The sequence below is a fragment of the Bubalus kerabau genome, chromosome 4 (assembly GCF_029407905.1).
Source record: "Bubalus kerabau isolate K-KA32 ecotype Philippines breed swamp buffalo chromosome 4, PCC_UOA_SB_1v2, whole genome shotgun sequence".
Taxonomy (NCBI): domain Eukaryota; kingdom Metazoa; phylum Chordata; class Mammalia; order Artiodactyla; family Bovidae; genus Bubalus; species Bubalus kerabau.
The window spans coordinates 10,596,579-10,617,223 of record NC_073627.1 but is presented as its reverse complement, the minus strand read 5'-3'; the positions used below and the strand labels follow the sequence as shown (position 1 = coordinate 10,617,223).

Here is a 20,645-nt window from a genome sequence, read left to right as displayed (position 1 = left end):
TGAGTCATATCTCGATACACCTTGGATCTTTGGTGGGAAACGGCACCAACCTTGTCTCCAGTTTAGGGGAGGGACTGGAGTGCCCTGTGAGCACAGGATCGGGCACATGGGGGCTGCTTGTGGTCCTCAATGAGTCTTTGGGGGTCTCAAAGGGGAGATGAGAGCTACAGACAGAAGCAATAGATAGCTCAATAGGACTGAATGGGGTTAAATGCCAAACCAGCCATCTTGGAAAGGAAGGTGCCATCTGGGCTAAAGGAGCTGGAGAAGGCATGGAGAGACCCATGTCTCAGAGGGAATGAGCAGGTGGGATTTACCTGTAAACATCCATCAGGCGCCCAGTACATGAGGCTGTGAGGGACCACCGTCTGCCTTTCTGACCGCTTCCTCCCACAGCCCAGGAAGTGGGGCCCCTGTAAAGTGTGATTCTTCTTAGAGATGCATGTCACCCAGTGTTGGGTCAGGACAAGATCCTGACCTTCATCTCCTCCTCCTCCTCAATCACAACTGGGAGATTACTCACAGGACTCTCACTTCCATCCATCTGTGTGCGTCACTGAAATGGCTTTAGAGAACATTAACACTGATAAGCAGAGGGCCCCTCTGGACTGCCGTGTGGCCCGGGGGCTCCTCCCCTCGGGGGTCAGTCAGGAAACTGAATTGATGAGGGTATGGGGGTTTCCTCCACCAGGATCTTTATAAAACAGCCATCGAGTTTCTGAAGCTGGAGAAGATTGAGCTCGGGGGTGTGAGGGGGAACATTCTTGGAAGCCAGGTGGCCCATATCTACGACGAGGTCTTCGAGCTGGTGAAGGTTTTCGCTGACTGCAAATATGACCCCCTGGACCCCGGAGATTCAGTAAGTCGGGGGGCCTGGGCGGGGTCAATGACAAATGCCCTGAGGGTGGGAAAGCATGCAGAGGGGAGCGCGTGTGGCAGAAAAAAGACAGCACAAGAACTCTGCCCTCACGACAGTGAACTTGCTGAGAGGTGGGTGGGCTTAGAGTGCACCCACTCCCGGCTTTGCATGCTGGTCAAGGTTCTAAGGTTGGGGATTCAATTTGCTTCCAGAGTTTTGATGACGACTATGCTGATTTCGAGACCAAAATTCAAGATCTGGATAGGAGGCTGGCCACCATCTTCTGCCAAGGGTTTGATGACTGCAATTCTATTGAGTCCAGTGCAAAGGTAGGTGGGGGTGGGGAGTGTGCCCTGACTGAGGATTCGTCACACCAGCTCCGTGATGCTGAGAACGGTTGTTCAGTCGCTCAGTTGTGTCCAATTCTCTGTGACCCCCATGGATTGCAGCGCTCCTGTCCATCACCAACTCCCAGAGCTTACTCAAACTCATGTCCATTGAGTCGGTGATGCCATCCAACCATCTCATCCTCTGTCGTCCCCTTCTTCTGCCTTCAATCTTTCCCAGCGTCAGGCTGTTTTCCAATGAGTCAGTTCTTCGCCTCAGGTGGCCAAAGTATTGGAGTTTCAGCTTCAGCATCAGTCCTTCCAGTGAACGGTTGCAGAATCGGTCTAATCATGCAGTCTGGAGATTGTAGGTGAAGAGCCAGGCCCAGAAAGGACAGGGGCCTTTCTCAGTGCCTTAGAGAGAGTCAGCAGTCAGCACCTTGAGTAGCTTCTGAGGGGGTCTTACTGCCACATCTCATCTTAAGAGAGGAAAGTGAGCATGGGGTTATTATACTGAGTCCTGCTCTCCATTTGTCCTTCTTTTATTCAGTTCCCTAATTACTTACATAAGGAGCAGAAGTTAGAGGCAGAGTTGCTCTAAAAATTAAAATGCATCCACATTTTGAGCTGCTGAGACACACTGACTCTTAACATTTGAGATCCGAGAATACACAGTATTATGCTGCTGCTACGTCGCAGTCGTGTCCGACTCTGTGTGACCCCAGAGACGGCAGCCCACCAGGCTCCCCCGTCCCTGGGATTCTCTAGGCAAGAACACCCGAGTGGGTTGCCATTTCCTTCTCCAGTGCATGAAAGTGAAGTCACTCAGTCATGTCTGACTCTTCGCGACCCCATGGTCTGTAGCCTACCAGGCTCCTCCGTCCATGGGATTTTCCAGGCAAGAGTACTGGTCATTTCTGGGTGGTGTCTGGATGGTGGGATGATGACTAATATTTTTTCTGTCTTCTGTGTACTTTTCTACCATCTCCAGGTTGTGTGGGTTAGGTGTATAGCACTTTTACAGTTAGAAAAAGGAAATGCTTATGAAAACATTTAAAAAAAAAAGATTGCAGAAAAGCACTAAAGCCCCTAGAGACCGTCGGTTTGAAAGAGAAACCCAAATGGCCGATACTCACATAGGTTGTTGGTTTGGCCTTGCAAATGATTGGGAAAGTGCAAGTTAAAACCACAAAATGCCTTTGTCACTGGTCAAACTGGCTGGAGCTGTGAGGAGCTGGACACTCGTTCCTCTGCTGGTTGGTGCACCTCTCCCACAGGACCCCTCAGCAGTGGGCATATGGGGGGGCCACGTGGAGACGGGCTTGTGGACCTTCCTGGTCCAAGTTCACGAGGCAGCCAGCATTTGGTGACGACATGCCAGGATGTTCCTTTGCCTTTTGAGTATTTCTAAAGCAAAAATGCTTGAGGATTTGAAGCTCTACAAGTGTAACGATCAATTAAGTCTTGGATGGAGTTGGTGCTCCAGGCAAAATGTCAATGAATGCAAATTAATACAGAGCCTCCGTGCTGTTCCCTTCTCTGAACACCCTTCCCCTTGGAGCCGCCTCAGGCACCTCCTCGGAGAGGCCCCCCCCACTCACCTCCTCCTCCCAGTGGGAGCTCTCCCCTCTCTGCCATTGCCAACACCCACCTGCTTGGTTTTCCTTCTTTGTGCTTGGCTCTCCCTGGCATCGGTCACGTACGAATCTCTTCATGTCTGTCGTCCTCCCAACTAGAATATAAACTCCCTGAGGGCAGGTGCTAGGTTCAGGTTGACGCAGAACCAAGCCGAGTGCAAAGCCAGGCTTTCCTGGTGGAGGGAACTGGCCCCCGCTGAGGGGGTGGAGCTGTTCCCTGATGCCTCCCTGGCAGACCTTGGGCGGGAACCAGAGGCTGTTAGCCCTAGGGCTACCCAAGTGCAAAGGGTCCTGAGTAAGGTTGCCAGCCAGCGCTTCCACATGGAAATGCCGGTCCTCCCCTGTGGTGGGGTCTCCAGAATGAAGACGATGCTGGAGCTGATGGACTGTGGCACCAGTTAGCCCTTCTTGCTTGTGGTGGGGATGAAACCAGGAGAAGCATGCCCCCAGACCTCTCGGAGGCTGGGTACCACCTTGTGCTGCCTTTCGATGATGGGGAAGGAGGTGGGTTGAGGTGTCCACGCCAAGTTGCCAGAGACCATAGGTCCCCCCTCGGAGGGGAGGAGCTGGCCAAGGAGGAACTCTGGGTGGCACATGTGGGACTGAAGTCCACTCCCTGGGTGTTTTCACAGGCACTTCCCCACTCCGCCGTGGCCTAAATCGGCTTCTGTACTCCGCAAGAGAAAGTCCTTTTCAGACACGTGACTTTGTGTTAGATTAGAGAGAAAATAAGTCAGGAAGACTCTCGTAAACTGTTCCTGTCTCCATCTGCTCATCTTCTTTCCCATACTGAAGAGCATTTTCTTCCCATTTGACAACCCTCCGCTCTAATTAGGACAGGCCCTTGGGGTGCCCTCCCGCCTGTCTGCTTGAGCCCCTGTGTGTTCCCAAGCTGCCGGGATGCTATTTCTTGCTGTCAGTAATTCACACGCAGCTGGGAAGGTTCTAGAGCAATTTTCCACACAACCTCCTCCTGGCAGAAAATGAAATTAACCTCCTTCCCAGAAGCCAGGGGCCAGAAAACATGTGAGCGTGAAATAAAGGGAAGAGAGAGGAAAAAAGTCAAGAGGGTTGTCAAGCAATAGAATGTGCTTTTCCCAACTGCTCTATGTCCACGGGTGACCTCATGTGTGGGGAGCCCCCACCCCCGGCCACTGCAGGGAGTCGTGGTTAGCAACTCGGGGCCACAGTGTCTTCCCGGGAGTCAGTGGCTGCTCTCGTTGACTTTCAGGGACCTAAAAATCTCTCCTGCTTTCTCAGCAGCCACTATTCCACCCTTTGCCCAAAAGGCCACTTATAGACACAGTAGTGGTCTTAGTTTTCATACCAAAAACTAGGGCAAATCTGAGACTTGGGTCCAGGCCTTCAGGGGCCAGGGGCTCAGGCAGGCGTGGGGACTTCTCCCCTGGTGACCCCTGGCTGGCTAGGAGCTTCCTGAACGTCTGGCACGTGTCACACTGTCCAGCCCACATGGCTACTCTCTGCAGGCTGCAGTAAGGGCCCCTCCCCCAGTGCTCAGGCACAGCCCCAGCCCCTGCTGCCTCCAGGCCTCCCACCACTGTGAGAGGATTTTTTAAGAAACTCGCCACTATGTCCCAACTTGAGCCACCCTCTGATGCCACCCAAGACTGCAACCACAACACCCAGATGATCCTCCCTTATTCTCTTCTATGAGCTTTTCGTTTGTTTAGCGAATGCGAGTGTGTAGCAGTCGCAGACCCTCAGTGTGATGAGTTCGCTTCGTGCAGGGTGCTCAGGCATGGTTACTGCCCTCAGAGCGAGGTGACAACCCCTGCTGAAGTAATCAGGTCGGGGTGCTTGGGCTGATAGGCCATGGGCACCTGAGCTGTCCCAGCTCCTTGAGGACTCTGGAAGCCCATGCTTGAACCTCTGGTGTCACGGCCTGTGAATGTGCCAAGCTTTCCCTGTAATCTCCGCAAAGCCCCAGGGCTGAGCGCTCCCTGGAAGTCAGCACTTCCTGCCCTGGGCACCCGCACAGTATCTGAACCCCATCCCCACTGCCACCTCCACCTGGTCAACCCAGGGCTGAGTATGGGGCCCTTGGTTGGTGGATTGGACTGAGTCCGCTAGAGAGAAGTGTTGAGGTGCGGACCCCTAGGACCTGTGAATTACTGAAAATAGCGTCTCCACAGATGTAATTGAGATGTTCATTGAGGGCCTCCTGCTGGCCTCCTGTGCCTTAATCCAGTGAGCCTGGGGTCTGTGTCAGAAGAGGAGGAGAGCCACAGGGCCAGACATGCACAGGGAAGATGGCTCCATGACAAAGGAGGCAGAGGGTCGAGTGATGGGTCTACAAGCCGAGAATTGCTAGCCACCCAGGGACTCTCTCCTGGAGCCTTCAGAGGGAGCACAGCTCTGTCCACCTTGATTAAGACTTGTTGCCTCCAGGCTGTGAGAGAATTAAGTCCACTGTTGAAGCTTCCCAGTTGACAGTGCTCTGCGATGGCAGCCCTGGGACACTCCTATGGGCTGCTCCCCACACCAGCATTTGGCAAGTTTAGTGGTTTGGGGACCCCACATAGTGTAAGACAAGCCTCCCCCTCACCTCTTTTCCCCCAGAGCACTTTTCAGAGCAAAACAAGCTTCCCGAGTGGTTTCTCTTGCCTGGGTGGGTCCTTGAGGATCAGTGGTCTTCCCAATAATTCTCGTCATGAAGATATTTCTCAATCCCGTTGTAGCGCAAGCCCTGGTTATATAGAGAGCTGCTTTTCTCCCCCAGTTTTTTAAAATGGTATTTCCTAACTGTTTAAATCTTCTTTGCCCAAACCCTGATTTCTCCCGGTCCTGAAACAAATCTTTTTCTAGACCTTGAACCTAGTTTGTACTGTTGGTTTATCAGCTGAGTATGTGGGGACCCAGCATACATCAAGATGGAAATCATAAAAGCAGCTGGTTAGCCAGTTGCTACACAGAGGAAGCTTCCTGGTGTTGAAGGCACATGTCTTCCTACTTCTGAAGGCTGACTGCACAGAGTGTCCAAGCCATGGGTGATGCCAGGCATGGGGGAGGGGATGGGCCCCCCCCAGCAGGGCGCCCCCCAGCAAAGGAGGTTCTCTCGTTTCTCTCCAGCTTCTGCACATGTGTGGGGGCCTCTTGGAACGGCCTCTGATTCTCGCTGAGGTGGTGCCCTGGTACTCGGTCATGCTGGAGCTGTTTGACACTGAGCTAGACAACACCAAGATCCTGTATGACGCCCAGATCGCGGCCTCGGCAGACGGCAACATCCCCCCCATCCACAAAAACATGCCCCCCGTGGCCGGGCAGCTCAAGTGGAGCCTGGAGCTGCAGGAGAGGCTGGAGGCGCCCATGCGGGACCTCAAGCACATCGACCACCCGTGAGTGATGGCCCTGGGCCAGCAGCGCTCCTCTGTGGCCACGGGGGGCGCTGCTCTGTCCCTACTCTGAGGCAGGCCCACGCCTCCCATCGGCCAAGCCTTTCCTTCCCAGGGCACGGTCCCAGGAGAGACCCCAATAGCGTATGCCCCCTACTCTGAGTAGCTGGCCAGAGCGGGGAGTTGGCCACCATCACTCATGTTTGGCAGAGGCCAGAAGGCAGGTGGAGGAGCAGGAGAGCTCACAGCAGAATGAGGGAGGCTGTCCGCTGGGGGACAGGAGGAGGGTGTCCTGTGTGTGTGGTTGGAAGGCATATCTGGCTCTCTGGTTGGTCCTAAGTTGGAAGAGAAAAGAGGAATTAGGGAAGCTGGAGGTTATGAATCAAATCATGGCCATTCGGGGCCAATATTAGAAGGGTTAGCATGTGATCTTCTGGATTAGATGCTACCTACGTAGGGCATCGTCCATTTGTACGTTCAGGGTCTCAACCTGGAAGAAACGAGAGAGCTGGCTGGCTGCTGCAATACCCCGGGGTCTGAAAGCCTTGGTTGGGGTGCCAGTGAGCCCCCGTGGGAGACAGTATCTGACCCTCCCCCTAACTCTGATTTCAGGGTCATGTCCAGTGTGGAGGCCAAACTAGTCTACCAGAAATATGACGAGATGATGGAGCTGCTGAGAAGCTACCGCGAGAGGATCTACCAGCAGTGGGTGGCGGGGGTGGACAAGGACTGCCACTTCAACCTGGGGCAGCCCCTGATCCAGCGGGACCCTGTCACCAACCTTATCCGCGTCAACTTCAGCAAAGCGGTGGGTGCCGTCTGCTTCCTCACGGGGCAAGCTCATGTGGCTCTGAGGCTCAGCCCCTCCTCCCGACAGCACAAATCTGTGGGGTTGACGTTTATGTCACATTTACCCCAAAGCTTTATTATTATTGAAGTGTTGCTTGAAGTGTGCCTGGGATATGTTTAAGATATGAGACAATCATAGCATCCTTGAATATAGCTTGAATAAGTGTACTATTTTAAAGCTGGGCCACGTTTCATAGGGTCCCAAGAGGAATCATCAGGTTGAGAATTTAAAAAAAAAAAAAAAAGGTCTTTGCAGGATTTGAATTAATAAGCCCCCTGGTCAACTGGGGATGCTGGAGGGAATCCGCACCATCTGGGGCTGAAACCGGATGGTTAGCCATGTGCCAGGGCAGAAGTGGGACCAGCCTGGACCTCCACAAGCACGGCCCCACACAAATGTGTCAGCCTTGCTCGTGAAGTCAACAGTGATTTCAGCAAGGCAGGGACCCCACATGTGACTTTCCCTCTGAAACCGTCTCTTCCACTAACATGCGTTCTTTCATTCAACAAACATTTACTAAGCACTTACTTTGTGTAAGTGCTGGGGATAAATTAGCGAACCAACAAAGATCTCTGTCCTTCTGGAGCTTGCCTCCTACAGAGCGAGAAGGGCAGGGGTTGGGGGGGCAGGCAGTGGTGGAAGGGCCAGGAGAGGGGATGGAGCAATAACTAGCGTAACAGGTCACACATGAGGAGGTGGCGATCGGTACCTCAAAGAAAGGCGGGGGCAGGTGAGGGGGTCATGGACTGAGCTGGAGGAAGGCAGCATCCTGATCCTGCCAGCAGAGCCTGTGCCCCAGGTGGGCCTCCCCCTCGGCTCCCCCTGGGGGCTGCAGAAGCCTCCCAGGGACAGACCTGCACATATGCTGCCAAGCCCTGTGCCGTGAGACCTGACTGCTTCTGTCCTCTTCACTCGCCTCAGTTGGTGGCAGTGCTGAGAGAGGTCAAGTACCTGAACTTCCAGCACCAGAAGGACATCCCCACGAGCGCAGAGAACCTGTTCTCCCAGTACGAAACCTTCCGGAAGTTCGTGGGCAACTTGGAGCTCATCGTCGGCTGGTACAACGAGGTGAGCTGGTGCCACACTGGGTTTTTGTTCGTCGCATTTGGGGGGGTTTCGTTTAGGACAAAGGTGTACGAGCCCCATGTGGAGTAGAATGGAGTATGTTTCCGTGAAAGTGACTGGAGCCTCCGTCTGGGTGAATCCCTGTCCCTGCCTTTTCCACCTCCTAGAGTCGTGCATTCCTGGGCTGGAGGCCACGTCACACCACCCGCAGATCACCGCACCTCCGCTTCTGTCGTCACACTCCCTTCTTCTCATTTGTTTTTATCGGCTCCCTCTTATAAGGACCTTGCCATCCAGTTGGGCCCACCTGACGTCAAGGTCCTTAACTGAATCACACTGCAAACCCTCTTTTTTGCCAAAGGCGATGTGACATAGTATCCCAGGTCTTGGGAATTAGGAAGTGGCCACCTTTGGGGGCCATTATTCAGTCTACCATAGATGCCTCATCCAAAAGGGGCCAGCGAGTTTCTGTCTCCTTGAACCCTGGGAATTTGTTTTTTTTAATATTTATTTATTTCTGGCTGTGCGGGGTCTTTGTTGTGCACGCGCTTCCTCTGGTTGTGGTGTTCAGGCTGCTCATTGCGGTGGCTTCTGTTGTTGCAGAGCGTGGATTCTAGGTCCGTGGGCTTCAGTAGGTGCAGCACGTGGGCTCCCCAGTTGTGGCTCACAGGCTCAGTTGCCCCATGGCATGTGGGATCTTCCCTGACCGGGATCAAACCTGTGTCCGCTGCATTGGCAGGCAGATTCTTGGATCAGCCGGGAAGCCCGAACCCTGGGAATTTAGGATTGGGTCCCAGCCTCATTTACCACTGGAGTCTTGGGGTAGCAGAGAAACAAGAGTGAGCAGAAACTCGGGCTGCAGAAGGAAGGGAGCAGATGACCAGAGAGGCCCTGAGAGTGGCCTGTGAACCATGAAATCCCAGGGCCTGCCTTAAGTGCATGTCCTTGAATTAGCTCCCTCCAGTAGCAACTTCCTTCAAGCTCAAAGAAAGCCATGTTCATCCATTCCCTAGAATGCGCCCCCAGCCATGGCATTTAGGAAAAACGGAAGCCTTAGAGATGCAGTCACATGGAAAAATGTTCATGGGTTACTTTTAGTGCAAGAGTCTTTGGGTTTTTTTTTTTTTTTTTTTTTTTACAATGATGCAATCAGAAACAAACAAAAAATCCAACAAATATTAATTAGAATAAAACAGAAAACTATCTTCCACTTCTGTATTTCCAAACAAACCCCAACCAAGCACATGCTGGGGAAGCATGTTAGCTTCAGCAGTGAATGACATTGTTCAAATAAAAATGTTAGACAAGAATGGACAAATGTTAGGCAATGTTATGACCTGGAGCTAAGTGTCTACAATGATCCTTATTATTGATACTGGCTCTCCTCTCTGGTGATGCTCCTGGGTCCCTTAGATCAGGGGTCCCCAACCTCCAGGATCTAATGCCTGACGATCTGAGGTGGAGTTGATGTAATAATAGTAGAAATAAAGTGCGCAGTAAATGTGAAGTGCTTGAATCATCCCCAAACCACTTCCCGTCTCCCCATTGGTGGAAAGATCGTCTTCCACAAAACCAGTCCCTGGTGCCGAAAAGGCTGGGGATACTGCCTTTCAATGCACTTCTTATTCTTAACACAATTTCTGTTGTCGAGAGAGACCCCAGGCATTAATGTCTGAGCTAGGCAAGAGTAGGGAGGGTGGTGGTGAAGCTTTAAAGAATCTGCTGGGGATGGGGTGAGGGGGATGTCTGGGAAAAATGCCCTAAAGGTGTGGATTTATAACATAGCTGTCGAAAAGTACTAAACAGGGCATACTGAGTGGATCCTGTCACCGCGAGCTTTGTTTACTCTGGGCAATCACAAAAGGGTAATAATATTTAGCTCTTGTCTGGGCTATTGGTGTAACTGTTTAACATCCAAAGGTTGATCAATGGAATCAAGATTTCACATTGACTCACTTTATAATCCTGTCCGTGCTCTCTTTTACTTCTATCTGCTCTCCACTGGTAATAGCCATTAAGCTTTATTTCTCTGCCCATACTGTACCTTTTCTAGGGATTAATTGTTTGAAAAGGAGGACATAGGTGGGGAGGGGGCTCCATTTAAAGTACTAAGTATATGTCAAGGGTTATTGTGAAAGGCAAATAGCATCTAACATGCAATTTAACTTCTATGTACATCCTTCACTTTATATAGACCTATCCTTGAGAACCTTACGTGTAAATCAAAATGTTACCAGATAGGACAATATTCTGAAGCATACAAATGGTGCTTATTATTTAAAAGAATAATTTATATTTAAAAAAACTGGGTACACCCTCCATCTGTTTGTCTGTTCTGTGAACTGACGCTTTCAAGCATTACATGAATTTCGTAGCTCGGGGCAGACCCAGATCAAGCCTGTGTGGACCCTCCCTTGCAGTTCACCCTGATGCTTTAACTAGTGGAACAGCTTCTCCACAGATCCTGGACCTCCTCCGTATAATCACATTTCAAGCTTTAGATCACGGCCCAGGCGATGTTCTGAGAAATACCCCAGAAATGTCCCAGTTACCAGTGTGTATTCCTCTGATTTCCTTTTTTATGATTCTAAGCTTCCCCGGTGATTGAGTGGCAGAGAATCCGCCTACAATGTAGGAGACTCGGGTTCTATCCCTGGGTTGGGAAGATCCCCTGGAGGAGGGCGTGGCAACCCACTCCAGTATTCTTGCCTGGAGAATCCCATGGAGAGAGGAGCGTGGCGGGCTACAGTCCAGAGAGTCATAAAGAGTTGGACATGACTGAAGCAACTGAGCACAAGCCAAATTTTTTAAGTTTTGGATTATATACACATTGTTTTTGCATTAGTGAATTTCCTCTTCTTTCTATCCCATAACATAAGTGATTCAGAGTTAAGCATATACATAAATCTTTGATGATAAAAAAAATAATTTTAAAAGTTGGAATCTCCTGAACTTTGTGCACATAATTCCCAGTTAAATCACACTAATGGTAGCTGGTTTGGTTGGTATTGAGTAATAAGCGCCCTTACCAGGAGACGATTTTAAATCTGCATGCATTTGGAACAAATGCCCTGAAACTGTAGCCCTTGTTTTGCAGATAAAGACCACTGTGAAGGACGTAGAATTTCCACTGATAAAGTCAGAATTGGAAGCAATCGATGTCAAATTATTGAATGCTGAGACGACACTGTTCTGGAATGGCGAAGGTGTGAAGGCAATATTTGCTTCCCTTTGAGTTAAACTTGGGTGAGAGGGACGGAGGTGGGGTCCAACCCATTGGGCATCTGGAGTTCTGTGGAATCAGTGATCTGCCCACTTGGGGATGGGGAGGTCCTGATTCCAAAGGGACAAACGGTGTGTGTTACTCCTCAGTGCTGCCTTTCTGGATGTTCTCCACCATTTTCTCTGCTTCAGGCTCCAGAGAGGCAGGGGGACTTGCCCAGAGCTGTGTTACAGTAATGATTGTCAAGTCAGCCTTTGCTAAATCTTTCCTTTTGTAAGATCCCTTCATGCTTCTCTCTCAGGTGTGTTTGAATATATTCAAGAGATGCGAGAAATTCTGCACAACTTGCAGAACAGAATACAAAAAGCAAAGCAAAACGTAGAGGGGATTTCCCAGGCCATGAAGGTGAGTAACCCGCAAAGCACAGCATGCGTGTGCGTGCTAAGTCGCTTCAGCCGTGTCCGACTCTGCGACTCTGTGGACCATAGCCCACCAGGCTCCTCTGTGCGTGGGATTCTCCAGGCAGGAATACTGGAGTGCATGGTTGTGCCCTCCTCCAAAGGGTCTTCCCCACCCAGGGATCAAACCCGAGTCTCATGTCTCCTGCATTGGCAGGTGGGTTCTTTACCACTAGTTCCCCTGGGAAGCCTCAGAGTGGAGCTTAAATAGGAACCTGGGAGAGAGTCCTGAGGAAACAGGCCCCTCGGAGATGCTCACGTAAAGTGCCCAGGGCAGCAGCGACCTGCTGGGTGAGGCTCAGGGCCACAGAACAGTGACATCAGGGTGGCTCCAGGGCAGAAAAGCCCCAGGTCGTTCTACAGAGTTCCATTCCATTCGGTTCTGTTGAGCTCAGTGAATATGGGGGCCGTGCCCTCTGCCAGGCGGATACTAGGAATGAGGGTGCAGTCAGGGAAGAGATGCTAAGACTCAGCTTTGCTGGGAACACGTTCATCATTCAATGAAGAGCACCACGGGTCCTTTCTCTCAAGCCCGATCCAGAAAACTGGGGGACAGCCTTCCCTGGCACCCCCTCCCCAACATGGTCTGTTATCAAGGCCCGAATCTGCAGACACCGGCCGCAGGCCATCATAATCTGTTCATTAGAAAGCATCTCACCTGTGTTGAGACACCTTTGGCTTATCTCGGTATGAAACTCTTTCCTACATTATAGTTCACAGTCATTTCATCACCATCCACTTAGATGTAACGCAATACATTGTAGGCAAAAGGCACTGCCCACCCCACATTTTTCTGATTCAATTTTCATTTGATCAGACCATTTCCTCAAGTCATTGCCTCAGAAAGGTCGTGTTGATGACCTGCTTTCTGAGTCCTTGCTTGTCGAAAGCTCTTTCTTTAGATCTCACCTAGCTTGTCCAAATAAAGGATTTTTTGATATGGTTCTTTTCCTTCAGTAGTCTAGAAAGATCTCTATATTCATCTGCTCTGGCCACCATAGCAAAGGACCAGAGACTGGGCAGCTTACACAGCAGAAATGTATTGTCCCACAGTCCTGAAGGTGCAAAGTTCAAGGTCAAGGTGCTAGCAGGTTGTGTTCCTCCTGAGGCCTATCTCCTGGGCATGTAGATGGCTGCTTCTCCCTGTGTCCTCTTCAGTTCAGTTGCTCAGTTGTGTCTGATTCTTTGTAACCCCTCGGACTGCAGCACGCCAGGCTTCCCTGTCCATCACCAACTCCTGGAGCTTGCTCAAACTCATGTCCATTGAGTCGGTTGATGCCATCCAACCATCTCATCCTCTGTCGTCCCCTTCTCCTCCTGCCCTCAATCTTTCCCAGCATCAGGGTCTTTTCCAATGAGTCAGCTCTTTGCATCAGGTGGCCAAAGTATTGCAGCTTCAGCATCAATCCTTCCAGTGAATATTCAGGACTGATTTCCTTGAGGATTGACTGGTTGGTTCTCCTTGCAGTCCAAGGGACTCTCAAGAGTCTTCAACACCACAGTTTCCCTGTGTTCTAATTTCCTCTTATAAGGACACCAGTGGTATTGGATTAAAACCCGTCTTAATGACCTCACCTGAATCACCTGTTTAAAGGCCCGCTCTCAAATGCAGTAACATCCTGAGTGTTAGAGATTAGGACTTCAACATATAAATCTGGCGGGAGACACAGTTCAGGCTGCAGCCACCCCTTCTCGTAGCCACGACGTTGAAAAACTTGACTGTGGTACGACTTCCCTTTGCTGTCCCTGTTCTCTCCGACCGGAGGCGGATAGTCCTTGGTCGTAATCAGGGCTCAGACACATCACCAGCGTGTGTCCAGACGTGTGTCTCCTTTTGTTAATATTCCCTGGATTCCCAAGGAGCTTTCAGTCTGAAAACAGTAGCATTTCCCCAGTCCCCAGGCACTTCCTCCAGTCACTGTTCTCTCCCTTGTGTCCCTTTTGTCCTGGACACTGAGCATCTTCACACATGTCTGGATCCAGCCACCGTGTCCCCTCACCTCCAGCTCCGGTGGTTCCTGAAGAGAGGGTCAGATACGGCTTTCCCTAGGCCGGCTCCTTCCAGGCCTGATGGGGCGAAATGCCCAGGGGTCTCTCTGTGGCCCCCCAAGGCCCCTGTTAGTTTTGAGTCGCATCATTGAAGACTGTCTAACAGTGCTTGGCGGTCCCTCAGCCTCTCTGAGGCCCACCTGGGGCGGGGCCACTTACTCCTAAAGGTGTATTGGGAAGGAGTGAGACGGGAAGCTTTTTCTCCAGGCGCTTTTCTCCTGCTCATGTTTTCCCTCCAGGACTGGTCAGCCAACCCGATGTTTGAAAGGAAGGACAACAAGAAAGAGGCCCTGTTAGACTTGGATGGGAGGGTGGCCAACCTCAACAAGCGTTACACTGCAGTCAAGGATGCTGGCCTGAAGATCCAGGCCATGGTCACGGTGAGGAGATGCCCAGGAAGGCCTTAGAGAGCCCACGTGCTTTCAGTAGCCAGGGAGGAAGGAGCAGGGTGGGGAGGGGGCTGGAGGTTTCATAAAACGTCGGATGTCTGCAACCTTTAATCCAGGAGTCTGATTTTATAACAGCAGACTCTGCTGATTGCTCACCTGGAAGCCCGATCCTCTGGCCACATGTCTGTCCTCCTCTAAGGATGTCAGAGCCTCCTCCCCCTACATAAATTGGTGTGGACAAGTGACATGTTTCTACAGGGTCCCTGGGGGTAGCTGAATCTGGGACCAGCAGGCCACCTTGAAGGAGGAGGGTCTGCTGAGCTGTTCTTATGGTCAAATCATTGCTCAGAAGGTCCTTACTAAGTGGAGTGACTTGACTAGGCCAAGAAATACTTTGTTTCCAGCTCTTCTTCCTTTGCCCTGGTGCCAGAAGGTCCCAGTAAATTAACTTGTTAAACGGCAAAAAAGTTACTTGAAAGAGTTAACTGATTAACCTGTTAACACTCCCAGATGTATTGGAAACAATAAGGGAGAGAGAAATCTGGCTCAGGGTCAGGAAGGGGCTTTGTCATCCCATAAGTTTTCTAGAGTCCTCGATTCCCATAATAGTCCTGTGAAGCATTGTTTTCTATCTTACACTGAAGCTATTTAAGCCTGTGTCTTCTCTTCCCTATTAGAATGTAACTGCCTGAGGGTACAGGCTGGGTCATGTTCAACTTTGTGTTTCCTTGTAACTCTCAGTGTCTTATAGATTCATCTATCCACCCACCCAACCATTCAACCATCTATCCACCCATCAATATACCATTCACCCATCCATCGCTCATTCAACCATCAACCCATCCATTCAACCATTCACCCACTCATCCACCCACCCACCCACTCATCCATCCATCCACCAGCTCCTGCTCTGCTCCATACATTGAGCTTAGTGCTGGAGGAATAATGGTGTGAAGGACGGTCAATTCCTGTCCTCGTGATGCTTGGCATCAAGGGGAGGTACAGACCAAAGACAAACAATAATTCAGCATTGTCATCTGTGCCATCACACGCACATATAATGGGTCACCAGAGGGAGCGCAGGTGGGGGCAGGCCAGGAGCCAAACCTGAGATGAATGGGGGTGGTGATCAAGGAGGGTCAAGGAGAAGCAGGCCATACCTGGCATGAACGGGAAGGGGCAGCCTAGACAAAGACACTGACCTAGGAAGAGCCTGGCACATTCAGGAAGCCAAAATCAGACCTCTGGGTGTGGAGTGTGCGAGCGAGGACAAGGGTAGTCCAGAAAGTCGTTGGATTAAAGAGGGAACGGGTAGACCCAGTGAAACAGCAAGCAGCCACGTGGTTCTGTTTGCAGGAAAATGCAGAACTCTTCAGAGCAGATACGACAAGCCAGTCCTGGAAGGATTACGTCAACTACATTGACAGCATGGTCTTAAATGAATTTGACCAGTTCATTCGCAAGTCTCTAAATTACCTGATGGACAACATGGTTGCAGATGTAAGTGACAGGCGTGAGATTTATGTACATGCGTACACATACATATGTATTATAAACATGAGATAAGGTTTACATTGGAATCTGTAATCTGTGGTTTCCTGATGAAAGAACAGACTTATTAAAATCTGCCCAGGGTGACCAACTTATCCTGATTTCAAATCTGAAAGTCCTGCACCCCGGAACATCTGGTCACCCTGAATGTGCTGCAGCATAAATGGGCTAAGCACACCGCCACAGAGCCGAGCTGATCTGTGTTGCTGTCGGGTGAGGAAAAGCAGGCACCTCTGGCCACTCCTCCAGTAGACTGGGGGTGGGATGTGCCCTCCTGTTGGCAGCATCATCCTACCCTTTCCACCCTCTGCCAAATCGAGCAGAAGCTTAAACCAGGTCAGCAGAGTGGGTTTTCTGGTTAATTGCATCCTGGCCTGTTCTCCCTGAGCTGTGCCCTGCCTGTGTCTTTTTCACTACAGGGGCTCCCAAGTGACTTTGGATACTGCCCAGGAGGGCAAGATCAGAGACCAAGCCCACTCAGCTCACTCTCAGGAGAGGGTGGTGGGCACCACAGTGAGACACCCCAACACAGGTGCAGAGGGCAGTTGTCGCCAGATTATCAACAGACCCCAGAGTCTGTTGGTGAAAGTAGATGGCATTACGAGCTGTACGGCTCACCAAGGGCTTCTCTGGTGGCTCAGTGGTAAAGAATCTGTCTGCCAGTGCAGGAGATGTGGGTTCAATTCCTGGGTGGGGAAGATCCCTTGGAGAAGGAAATGGCAACCCACTCCAGTATCCTTGCCTGGGAAATCCCATGGACAGAGAGGAGCCTGGAGGGCTACAGTCCATGGGGTCACAAATGAGTCAGACATGACTTAGTGACTAAACAACAGCAAAGACTCAGCAAGCAAGGTATAGCAATGCAATATCAGCAACGAAGGTAGCTAATGTGTAGTATTTATCCCTACAAAGAGAGCAGTCACAGTCAAATGGTTGATGAGGCCCTGATAACACAGTGTCCTTCCTAAAAATGCCCAGGGAGGCTCTGTATTGCAAGCGGCCAACCAGCAGGAGTGGCCCCCCCGAGACAGAGGCTCAAGAAAAGTCTGCTCAGCTGAGTTCATGACAGCTGACCTCTCCCACTTAGCTCACTCAGGCACTAGTGCAGAGTCTCCCCCAGTCATAGGGCCAGGGTGCTCTTGAGCTGGCCACCGCAGGGCCAGTGTGGACTACGTTTGGAGGAAGGTTAGTGGCCGTGGAGCAGGACCCAAGCACCCGTGGGCCTCAGCTTGCACTCTTGAGATTTATTGGTGCATTGGGTGGGCTCCATCTGTCCTCTGTCACCCAAGACCACACCTAGGATCTGCAACCTCACAAGGAGGATCCAGGAACAGACAGGGTCACGGTGTGCCCACTTTGTAAGCAGGACCTCTGTGGAACGTGAGGCTTGTCCTTTCTGGAGCTCAGCAGAGGCCATCCTGCCTGGCTGGGATGCCCCCCGCCCCTGCCCCAAACGCTCTGTATGTTAACTATCCATCTAATCCCCACAGTAACCCAAAGAGATGGGGACAACAATTGCTTCTGTTCTATGAAACAAGCCTGCTCATTTTATATATCTGGGGAAACGATATCGAGGTTCTCGCCTGAGACCACGCAGCTGGTCAGTAGCAGATATGGGCTTGAACGCAGGTAGTGGGTCTCCTAAGCACTCAGTCATTGCTGCTCCGTCTGGCTTGGACACCCAGCCTGCGTTTGGCCTGGTGGTGCTGCATTGGGCCGCACAGTTCTTGCTCATGGGCCCTTGGTGGGGAGTGTGCTCTCTGTAGTGGTCCCAGCTCATAGGCCCTTGGTGGGGAGTGTGCTCTCTGTAGTGGTCCCAGCTCATGGGCCCTTGGTGGGGAGTATGCTCTCTGTAGTGGTCCCAGCTCATGGGCCCTTGGTGGGGAGTGTGCTCTCGGTAGCAGTCCCAGCCAGAAGAAGCCAGCCCTAGACCTCGTTTGGTGCCTGGGTGAACATCAAGCATTGAGAACGGTTAGTCAAGGGCAGGGCCTTGACCCCATAACACCCTGTTTTAGGAGAGCGTCGCGCCGCTGTTCGAGGTCCGCATGGAGCTGGAGGACGATGGGCTGGTCTTCAATCCATCCCTGGAAGTGGGCGGGGACCGAGGCTTCCTGGCGCTGATCGGGAGCCTGGTCACCGACATCTACAATGCAGCCAAGCTCATCCCCAGACTGGCCAAGGGCAGGATGCACTATAAGGTCAGTGTGGGCTTGGTTACGGCCCCACCACTTTCCCTGCCACCAACTACTACCCGGGGTCAGAATCGCCTTACTGATGTGGCAGCGCTTGGTCGTGTGTGTGTGTTTCATGGTGGTGGTCCCATGTGTGATGAGGAGCCCAGGGGCGTCTGTTCTACCAGGCTCCCTGGGGGTGGTGGCCCGGATTTCTCTCGCCAGAGTGGACCTGTCCTTGGTCGACCTGGTTTTCATTCCCTCAGCAACTCCCCACCCACAGCAAGATGCCGAGTGTGCTTTCCCGCCCCACTTCCTGCCGTTTCCCTCCCTCCCGTAATTTACAGTCTGATCCTCTGAGCATACAGGCTCTTTGGCAAATGTGCCTTCCACTGGCTCCCACACCCGTTTGCTCTGAATGCATTAAATACCCACCCACGACCTAAAACACAGATCAGATCCTGGGGATGCAAAGGCGGGGGAAATTCAGCCTCCCTGAAGGGGGAGGTCTGAGAAGGTGTGCTTGTTGGAGCATGGTTTGTGGGGCAGTTAAACAAACATTGGAAAAGACCTAAATGGCCATCAAATACAGGAGTCCTTCAGTAGCTTCAGGCCTATCTAGACAAAGGCATCTAAATGAGTCACAAAAGGGAGCCTGGGATGGAAGGAGGCTCGTGATGTGTTATCAAGTGTTTATCAAGCTGCGGAACTATGTTTAGAATGTGATTTCATTCATTTAAGCAAACAAAAGCCTGTCTTCCTGAAGACCTACTCCAAACTGTCAAGAGTGCTCACTTCTGGGAGACAGGATGGGGGCGAGGGAAGCGGGGGGACAGGGGACATAAAGGGGGCTTTTTGTTTCATATGCTCTGCCTTGTTTGAACTTCTTGATGACGGGTGTGTATTATTTGTAATAACAAACATTTCCAGCAAGATGCTCTGTGCTGTCAGGGACAGGTAGGTGTAGTGATGTGAGGACAGGAGGAAATACCTGGCCAGGTTAAGCACAGCTCCCCAGAGCAGCTGACCTGCATTCTGAGTTGAGCAGGACGGGAGGAGATTCCCAGGCAGAGAGAACGATTTGAAGATTCCTGAGCCACACAGAGGTAGTGTTCCAGGCCCAAGTGCACGCGGTGAGCTGCTCTGGAGCTTAGCACAGAGTGAACCACACCACCAGCGATCCACTCAGGCACAGACGTGTGGGACCCAACACAGGCTGATGAGAGCCACAGCCTAACATGTGGCTCTAGAATCTGAAGGGCCACACGTTTGGGACTCCTCCACCCGCCCTGGGGTCCTCGCGTGATGCAGCAGAACAGAGCAAGGCAGAGTAAGGGTCCCGGTGACCCGGCCACACCCCAGGCTGTGCACACCCTGCCCTGGTCTCATTTGCAAGATTTTAATTTATCGAGGCAACTGAGTGACTACAGAGAGAGGTCAGTGCCACTGATAGAAAACGTAATGTTGCTCACAGCTCCCCAAGAAAGGAGAGGCGCGGTCAGCCATTCAGGGGCGAAGTGGGGAGCAGCAGGTTTGGTCAGGAGGCAGGAGAAGGATGGAGGGAAGCCCAAGCCAGAGGCTGGTAGGGCTGGCGAAACTGCTCCGGACGGGCCCCGGGGTCATCTCCGGTTATCTGGTACCTGGCGCTGGGGTAAGAGAGTAGGGGAAACATGGGCTTGGGATATGTGGATGGTTAGATAAAGGAGGTGATTGGGCGTTTGTCTGGTTTGCACAAGGCATGCCCCCATCCCAGCCCTTTGCTACTTAGAAGTGGCTGGCCCTGCAGGGGGGCAGTCTCTCCCCAGCCAGCAAGATTTTTTTTTTTTCTTCTTTTGCACCACATCAGGCAGCTTGTGGGATTTTTAGTTCCCTGACCAGGGATCGAACCCGGGCCTGCAACAGTGAGAGTGCTGAGCCCTTAACCACTGGACTGCCAGGGAATTCCCAGCAAGATTTTTTAAGATGCCGAAACTTCTTACCGCTGCTGTATAGTCATTTCAGTCGTGTCCGACTCTGTGTGGCCCTATGGACTGCTGCCTCCCAGGCGCCTCTGTCCATGGGGTTCTCTAGGCAAGAATACTTGTTAAGATACAGAAACTTCAAAAAACATGTTTCATACACACCCTCCACCTTGAGATTTTCCAGTTATGGGAGCCAATCGCTACCGTTTCGCTAAGACCAATTTGGATTGCATTTTCTGTCTCTTGAAATGCAAAAGGCCTGTCCAGCCAGGGCCTCCCGTGCTCCTGCTGCAGCTGTCCATGTGGTCTCCACTCAGGTCCTCAGATATGTGCCTCCTCTCAGCGCAGGCCCTTTGCTGTTTCTCTGGCTCTTCACCTCCCATCCATCAGCTCCCAGACCAACGATCACTTCTCAGGGGGTGTCCCCTAACCTCCTCCCTGCTACACCTGAATACAAGGATGAGAGTCATGATGACTCAGTTTTTTATTTACTGATAAACTTGTGACCCCAGTCCAGGACTGTCCACATCCCCGTGAGCCCTGTCCACACTCCCAGTGCCCCCTCCCACCGCGTGTACACAGCAGGTGAGTAACTACTAAATGAATGAAGCTATGCGTGAGTCGTCCTGGGGTCTACCAGGCAAAAAGTCACATCCGGCGTACCTTCACATGGGAGAACATCGCCAATGGGAATGTGTCCCCTCCTCTCATCTCGGGAGGTTAGCAACACTTGACCCAACAGGGAGCCACTCT

General features: G+C 51.6%; 1 protein-coding gene across 1 annotated transcript in view; it reads left to right on the top strand.

Moving 5' to 3' along the window:
- Positions 1-20,645, top strand: part of DNAH17 (dynein axonemal heavy chain 17) — a 98,537-nt gene that overhangs the window by 11,133 nt on the left and 66,759 nt on the right. The window contains exons 11-20 of the mRNA XM_055575270.1: positions 692-859; positions 1,072-1,188; positions 5,913-6,178; positions 6,788-6,983; positions 7,947-8,093; positions 11,188-11,296; positions 11,615-11,718; positions 14,060-14,200; positions 15,566-15,709; positions 17,776-17,958. Of these exons, the coding sequence (XP_055431245.1) occupies positions 692-859; positions 1,072-1,188; positions 5,913-6,178; positions 6,788-6,983; positions 7,947-8,093; positions 11,188-11,296; positions 11,615-11,718; positions 14,060-14,200; positions 15,566-15,709; positions 17,776-17,958 (1,575 nt within the window). The remainder of the gene's footprint in view (positions 1-691; positions 860-1,071; positions 1,189-5,912; positions 6,179-6,787; positions 6,984-7,946; positions 8,094-11,187; positions 11,297-11,614; positions 11,719-14,059; positions 14,201-15,565; positions 15,710-17,775; positions 17,959-20,645) is intronic.